The sequence below is a fragment of the Halyomorpha halys genome, unplaced genomic scaffold, assembly GCF_000696795.3.
Source record: "Halyomorpha halys isolate HHAL.00 unplaced genomic scaffold, Hhal_1.1 Scaffold1090.1, whole genome shotgun sequence".
NCBI lineage: Eukaryota > Metazoa > Arthropoda > Insecta > Hemiptera > Pentatomidae > Halyomorpha > Halyomorpha halys.
Window position 1 is genome coordinate 424230 of NW_027114054.1, and position 8747 is coordinate 432976.

Here is an 8747-nt window from a genome sequence, read left to right on the forward strand (position 1 = left end):
AATACTTTTTATTTTATTTTATTTGTAAATGAATATAAATATATTTACTTTACAAACTAGTGTATTCATCAGTGGATGTATAATAGCTTCTCCCTTAGTGATAATTCTAATAATGGATCTCCCACATGATGTGCATGATATTTTCTTGTTCAAAATATCTCCTTCTCCTGAAAATTAAAATAATATTGAAAAGGAAAGCTGATAGATAAATCTGAAAATTAAATGATAAAACTTAATTTTTAAACAATGGAAGAGTAAGTTTGAATGGAATATGGTCCGGGTGCGGTAAAAAAAAACTCAAATAGTAAATGATTGTACTATTTTTATAAAAAAATTAGTATAATAGTATTTTTTAAAATAGTATAATAATTTTTAAAATAGTATAGTTTTTTTAAAAAATAGTATAATCATTTACTATTTGAGTTTTTTTTTACCGCACACAGACCATATTCCATTTATCTATACACACGGTCAATCAATAATCTTCCAGAAGAGTAAGTTTGATCTCAATATCAGGAATGTATATATATTAATGCTTATCTATACATAGACTGATTTACTTTGGTAAAAGTGAAAAATAGAAAACTTTATTTATAAAATACAATATAAAAAAAGAAACATAAAAAAATATTTATTCATCATACCAATTTAAGTAATATATATTACATATGTATGCATTCCGTCAAGCCAAAGTATGTGTTTGGAAATTAAATTTTAGAATACAGCTGAATATGTACAGAATATGTACTATGATTAATAAAAGTACACCCAAATATACTTGTTTTGAAAAATATCTATAAATAAATAAAATAAAATGGCTTAATGGAAGGAGATTTGACTCAATAAAGAATCTGCTTAAGTAGTACATTATCCATGTTCATTTTTTTTGGTTTGTTCACTCAAGAAACATTTTCTTTTTTATTAAAGCAATTAATTTATCATTGTATTTGAATTCTTTTTCTCTTTTTTTTTGTAATTTAATTTAAATTCTTTTATATATTCTTCAAATTTATTTTTACATTAATATTTTTATTTTTATCTTCTTTCCCATTTACTCATTCAAGCAGTACTTTCTTTCCAAATATAGAAATGTGTCATTGCATTTAAATATTCATTTTATTTTTTGTAAATTTAATTTATTTTTCATTGGTATTTCTCAAATTGATTGTTACACTTATATTATTTATTTTCATTTCCTTTACAAATTACTTTCTCAAGAAATATATATATAAAGTTAAGGTATGATGACACTGGATATCGGTCATAATACCTATCTCCCTATGTCAACACAGGTTGAAGATATATATATAGGATTATTACAGATAATAAACCAGTATATCCTGAGACTTTACATGCATCATTTCTCACCCTGTTGTCCTTTCTTTTTTTAGTTATTTACTGGGGCCTACTGTAACTTACATATATATATATATATTTCAATTTAGCATTCTATTTAATTTTTATAATTATTTATTCTCTCTCAACATGCTTTTCTTTCTTTATTGTTCATGAAAGTTAACATTTTAGATCTTCTACTGCAAATTTTCTTTCTTTTAGTAAAAGTAATTTTTATTTTCTTCATATTTTTATTTACTTAATATTCTTCTTACTGTATCCGGCTCAAACAGAATATTCCCTTTTCCTCTATATCCCTTCCTTATACCCTCATTCTCCATGAAATAACAGACTGAACCAGTAGAAGTGTAGGTCTCTTAGCCCATGATAGGCTGAGGATTAAAATTCTTATTAAGTCTCCCTCTCCCAATATTCCTCGCTTAGAATACCTATTAATGGAAATTTCCTTTCTCTACATTGTAGTATAACTTTATTGTTGTAAGTTCCATCCTCCTCATGTCTGATTCGATCCAATGTTTGAATCCTCTCTTTTCACCTGCATCCCTCAATTCAATAAAGTAATAATAGGTGGAGATTTCAACACAAGTATCTCCTCTGACTCTCCTGATAAATCATACGTCATAGACTTCTTTCATTTCCCAGACCTTTTTATTGTTCCCTTCCAACTTAACCACAATACCCAGTTTACAAGAACATGGCTGCTACATTTCATAATAGATTCTTCCTAAAACTTAATATCCTCCTGTCAGACTCCAGTGACTTTCCTCTCATATTATAATCTAATCCATATTTTCTATACCATTCCATCTCCTAAGCTAATTTCAAAACAAACTTGGTAAGCCCTTGACTCACAAGGCACAGTTTTTCTACTCTTCCTTATCTCAAGCCCCTAATCCTAGCTCTCAATGGAAAAATCCTTAAAAATCTATCCCAAGTGAACTTCAAATCCTGTACTTATTATCCTGTTAGATCAGAACTAACTTCCTTGTTTTCTGATTCTCTTCTCTTATCTTACTCCTTTCCATACTCCATCCCACAAACCCATTTTGAACCTGAAATTTCTATTTCATAGACGTTCCTCCTACTCTCATCTGTCCTCAAATCTAGGACTAACGACTAGGGCCTGTTAAAATAATTAAACATACCTTCTTGTTATCTTTCTTATTGTTTTGCACATTTATAATATTTCCCTCTGAAATCTTATTATTAAGCTTGAAAAAAGTCATAGTCTGTTCATTAAATAAAGTCTCTGTTTCTTCCCTAGTCTCCAATTTCAATCCTGTCTCCATTCTCTCCAATTTATTTTGATTGATTTTCATTTCATTCACAGCTTAACACCTTCCATGAACAAAAAGCTCTCCTCAATCCCCTAGTCTGGTTTTCGACTCTAATATTCTGCTCAGTCAGCTTTATTAAAAATTACCCCAGACTTTCAAAACTGTCGACAAACAAAAAATCACCAACCTTTTTCTTTTCAGTTTCTCTTAAGCCTTCAATTCAGTCAATCAGACCTTCCATTTCAAACTCCAAAAGCTCTCCCTGTTAAAGAGTGTCTTAAAGTGATTTCTTTTCTTCTAGTCTCTTTGTTCCTAAACTGTTACAATTCCTAATAAACCCCCTTTCTCCTCCCTTCTACTAACATATGTTGTTCCTCAGGGTTCATCACTCTCAGTAACCCTTTTCTCAATATATATAAACTACCTTCCTGATTCTACTCTCCATTCACAATACCACCTATTTATGTCTTGTATTTGAAACTTCAGTAGGTACTTTTATTTTAAATATTATTTCTTATAATACAACTTTTGTTATTAAACCATTATATGCCAGACGATTGGCACTTAAATGTACACTGTAGTTATTCTAAGGGGACTAGACGTTCCAGAATAAAATTACTTTTCATTTTACTGAAGATTTAGTCTAAATGTTTTTATCTGGATAGAATTTCATTGGGTCTCGTAACTTGAGAAAGCAAAATGAATGTGGATAACGTTTTACTTTAATTTTAGATTACAAAACTTCGATAGACTTTGATTAAATTACAAATCTAGCTAGAATATTTGTAATACTCAATTGGATGATTAATTAGAATTGATAAATTTAAAATTCCAACTTTAATAAGTACGTTTTTATGTTAATAAAGAAAAATATTGTAAATAACAATTAAAAATTGTTTCTTATAAATTATTTTCCATCATTGATATTGCAATTGAGTAGGTAAAAAAATCATTAAAATGCCCAACAACAGGAGATAATAATACATTAATAAATTAAAAAACAATTTATCATCAAAAAAGTTAACTATTCTTAATGAGTAATTTACATCAAAGTTTTAAAAAAATACAGAACCAATAAATAGTAAGGATTATAAAATCATTAAAATCAAATGTCCAAAGATAGACCGTTAAATACCAGCTTAATTCTACATCTAAAATAAGTAAACCTTGTTAATTTAATATAGCATCAACAATCAATATCAATATCAATATACCTGTAGTACTTAAGCGCCTACCTTGTATCTCTTTATTTGTGAGCCTTGATTCTGTGACAGGAATAGTCTATAAATGCAAATACAAAATTTATAATTAAAATTTTTATAAGATATAATTGACAGATTTCAGACGAAAAAAAAAAATTAAGTTTGTCTAATACTAGTAAATAACTAACCAGTCAATTAAGGCATTACTAAAACAGAAAAAGACAAAATCACATAAATGCAGGGTTTAGTTGTGGATAAATTCAGCCAAAGGGTATAATTTAACAAAATCCTACATAGTTTACAAATGTAATGTTACAGACCAGCCAACACCAGGCTTCATAATGAATGCAGATGATGAACATATCATAAAACATATTAGTCTTAAAAGAAAAAACTCTCAGCAAAAAAACATGACTATGTTTATGTTAAATGGTAGATCGTGAGGCTGAACTAACCAGCATAAGAAATCATGCTAACTTGAAAAAAAAAATTATTAATAACGTGTATTCAAAATCTAAAAAACTAATTTTTATTTTATAATTTTTTTTGTCATTTATTTACTTATTCTTATTTTTATAGTCCCTATCTACACACTGAAGCAGATCAGTATGTATTTAACTAATATAAACCAAAGAACTTTTTTTTTTATTTAAGAGAATCTAAGATTTTACAACAGCCTTAAGAATAATCCACTTGAAACAGTTTAAGATTTTTTATTATTTTTCTTTTTTCAGGAACAAAACCCTCTTTCTTTCTTCTTTTCAGTGCATTGAAATATTAACAAAATCCCTTTTTGAACTTATATTGTAAGGATACAACACATTATTTATAATTAGAGTTTAAAATTGTGCACAGAATAGATGCTGGATAATCTAAAAGATGATCAGGGTGGCAATAAAATTAAACATAAAATCGTTATATACAACATTATGTTTAATTTTGACTGTCACAAAAATAGTTCAATTTCAAAATGTAATGAATATATGTATAAAAAGTCATAATAAAAGCCTTAAAAAGAATTTTACCCATTTAATTAACACGTTAGACAAAATCTATTATAATTATTGATATTAAAAAAATACTATCTTACAAACAAACATTTGATTGTTAAATAGATAAATTTGGTAATGTATCACTAACTGATATAGTAGAACCCTGCTTATGTCCCCTATGTATAGAGACCAAGGCGTGTAAGTGGAGGGACCAGTTAATCATGATTGTATAAAATAAAAAAACCTGCAATATTAATGTTAAAGCCCAAAAGTTTAGTTTCTTTTCTTTAATTTAATTTTTATTTACTTCTAATTGGTGTTTTAATTTTTGTTAATAATAAGTTAATGTTTATTTATTTTTAACAGAAAGTTACTTTATATTTTAAATTTATATTCAAGAATTTGTAACGTAAAATCATAGACAATTACAGTTTTGTTGTGGTACATGTATATAAATACTTTACTGCGCACTTTGTTGTAACAACATTACAAACTGCAGTGGAATTAGAGCCTGGAAACAGACTGATAAGGCAGTCTGGAGTCAGTATTAGCAGGCATTGGACCCATCTGGCACTCTTTTTCTCTGGCTCACCGACTCACCACTCTAGAGTCGACCTGCATTTTGACCTTCAGTGGCTCATCGAAAGCGGTCATCTCAGATGAGAGATATTATACTTGGATATATAGCCGATATGCACATATTGACCCTCCCCCTTCACCGGCCATCTCTGAGTGACAATTCTTTTTTTCTCCTAGAGCTTCATTATTTTTTTTGTTTTCTAACCAATTAGTGGAAAATTAACTTTTTTTTTGCCTGTTACACTATATATATATAATCTCCAAAGATTTTGACTTCACAATTAATTCTTTTATTTTTTTGTAACAACAGAAACCAATTCATTTTTTTATTTCATTGTTTATATTTTAATTTTATTAAATTGTATATATATCATTTGGAAGGAATCTTTCATCATTTCATTCTCTTTATTATTTTAATTTTGATGAGATTAATTTTTAGGCCCTCTGTTTATTATTTTTTTTCACCTGAACCAGCGAAAATTTACTCTGGGGAGGAGAATTGTTTTTAAGTACAAAAAGCCACTCACCCCAACAATGAATTAAACTTATATATAAGGTAAAAAATAAATGTAATAGAAAATATAGTCAGTTACTTGGTTTGTTTAACTTATTATTTTATCAGCACTTTATTTATTTAATTTTGTTTTACAAGTTAATGTTGAGTCCATTAAACAAGATTCTACTGTATTTAGTAGGTTCGCATAGGATTATTTTTGTAGACATCTAATGCCATTAGAATTCTATTCCAAAGTTCCAGCATTTCAATTATATAGTATAAGAAACATCAGTAATCTCAATGACACTATAGCAAAAAATAACACCCTTAAAACTGTTTTTTTTTTTAAATAAAAATAAAATACCAATTATATTATGAATAAAATTTAATCTTTAGAAATTCCCTTATATCAAACAACCTTAAGTAGTCATTGACCAATGATCTGTATAAAATCTTGCTGAATTTCGAACAGAAAATCTGAACTTTTCTAATAATTAAATGTTTCACAAAAAATATTCAAAGAAAGTTTTCCCATTGGAGTCAAATGGATACGGATTTGCAGATTCAGTCATCTTGATTTTTTTAAATAATGGATCTAGCCCATCTAGGTGGTTTTGCACACCCTCACATACATAATACAATAAATATTAAATTTGAAATTTTCTATTTAATAATATCTAAAATAAAATAATTTAAAACTTTTTATTAGTAAATATAATAATTTTTGCATAGATTTTTGTTAATCTTATATCATGAAACCAAGATTTTATATTTGCTTCTCAATTGATAATGAGAAAGCCATTGTATCCATATAGATATTAAAAGTTTAAGCACTCACCCTTTTTTATTTACAAATTTATTCCTCTCATATTTACTACTCAGTAAATATTTTTAAAAAATAAACCTTTAAATGTACTTTAACTGTTAATTCTGTATATGGTTAATTATGAGACATATTTAACATTATTAAATCATCAAAATTTGACAGTCTTTAGGTGTAAACAACGAGATGTATAGATTCTAAAATATTCTTAGATAACCAACAAAATACATTGATACAGACTGCTTTAATGACAAACCAAACAACCTCTTAAATGATTTATTACATAAATAATGAAATAGGAAGTTTTTAGGTTGTTTAAATCATATTAAGTAAATAACTGATATCTCTTCATTGTCACTGGAATCTATCAATAGTGACTCTTCTTCTTCAATTGTTGGCAGCCTTTCCCTCTTAAACAGTGTAATAAATACATGTTATATATAGTTACATTTCTAATAAAAATTAAATAATCAAATAGGAACTTTTTGAGGTTCTTAAACTCATGTTAAGTAATTAATGGGAGCGGAAACTGAGAGTACTCACCGTTGTCAATTCACATTCAATCTCCTCCTCTTCTACAATTGTGGGTAATTTACTGCTTTTCTTGAACCTGAAAATACAATTTAAACTGTGAACTAATTTCTAATAGTTGATAATGGGATAATCAAACTGTTGGCATAATAAACAAATGCCATTTCAGTCATGAAAACAGATAATATAGTAGTTATAAGTAATAAGTCTACTTATTACACCCTATATTTATAAGTCATATTGGAGTCTACCAAAACCTTCTTATTTTATTGTATTCTCTGATTATTATAGATCATTTTTGGAATTTATATATATACACACACACACACACATATATGTATATATATATATATATATATATATGGTATGAGGTGTCACATAAGTGAGTGATCAAGTTGTGGGAGCAGATACTGTACTTCAAGAGGAACAAAAAACACAGTTCTATTGATGATATTAGGAACTCTCTTTTCTTGTTAATCGCTTTATCCTAGAATAAACCCACCAAACTTTGAAACCCTGAAAGGATATTTTAGTTATTAGTTACAAAATGTTGTTTTCCAGCATCGAGTATCAGTACCATGATATGGTTTTGATATATATTTATATATAATATAAATTTATAATTGAAAATGTACTTATAAGTTGGATGCGATGGCTGCAGGTATATTCAGGAAAGATAATTTTGTAGCTAATATTTGTCATCTGAATAGTAGGGGTGATATTCCAGATTCAGCATATAAACTTAAGATTGGACTGGTCCTAAATGCATCTGTTTCTAAATGTACTGTTATGGTGGTTCCAATTAAGGCACCTAGCCTTAATTGGAACCACCATAACAGTACAGTTAGAAACAGATGCATAAATAAAATTAAAATCTTAAAAGTCCACGGCAAAACATCATGGGGAGCTAATAGATCAACGATATTGAAATTATACAAAGCCTTAATCCGCTTCAAACTTGATTATGGAAGTATGGAAGCTGTGTATGGTTCAGCTTCCAAAGCCTCGACAATTCAGAACACCGAAATCCGCATTGCCACAGGTGTCTTTAGGACCAGTTCAATCTTAAGTTTATGTGCTGAATCTGGAATATCATACCTACTATTCAGATGACAAATATTAGCTACAAATTATCTTTCTTGAATATACCTGCAGCCATCGCATCCAACTTATAAATACATTTTCAATTATAAATTCTCTAAGCAGTTCCAACAGAAGATAAATACAAGACTACTTCTTGCTAAACGATTATCGGTCGCTGTCACAGAATTAAAAGCAATAGCCATCAATATACCAGAAAATAACACACCCCTGGACCTACCAACGTCCCAATTTATATCTACAGCTATCGCAATACTGCAAACAAGACACAATGTCAAAATACCAAGAAATGATCCGAGAAATACAACAAATCCTACTAGAACATACCGATAAATGTACAGATGGCTCAAAATCAGATAACATAACAGGATATGCCTTTGTGACACAAAA

General features: G+C 28.2%; 1 protein-coding gene across 2 annotated transcripts in view; it reads right to left on the reverse strand.

Annotated features, from left to right (window-relative positions):
• LOC106688250 (transcriptional regulator ATRX) overlaps nt 1-7335 on the reverse strand; it is a gene marked incomplete at its 5' end in the record, with an annotated part of 59243 nt that extends 51908 nt beyond the window's left edge. Inside the window, 3 exon segments of one of the 2 annotated variants that reach the window (XM_067051293.1) lie at nt 49-167; nt 3869-3914; nt 7269-7335. In XM_067051293.1, coding sequence (XP_066907394.1) covers nt 49-167; nt 3869-3914; nt 7269-7335 — 232 coding nt within the window. 2 annotated transcript variants of the gene reach the window in all.
• Nucleotides 7336-8747: the final 1412 nt, after the last annotated feature.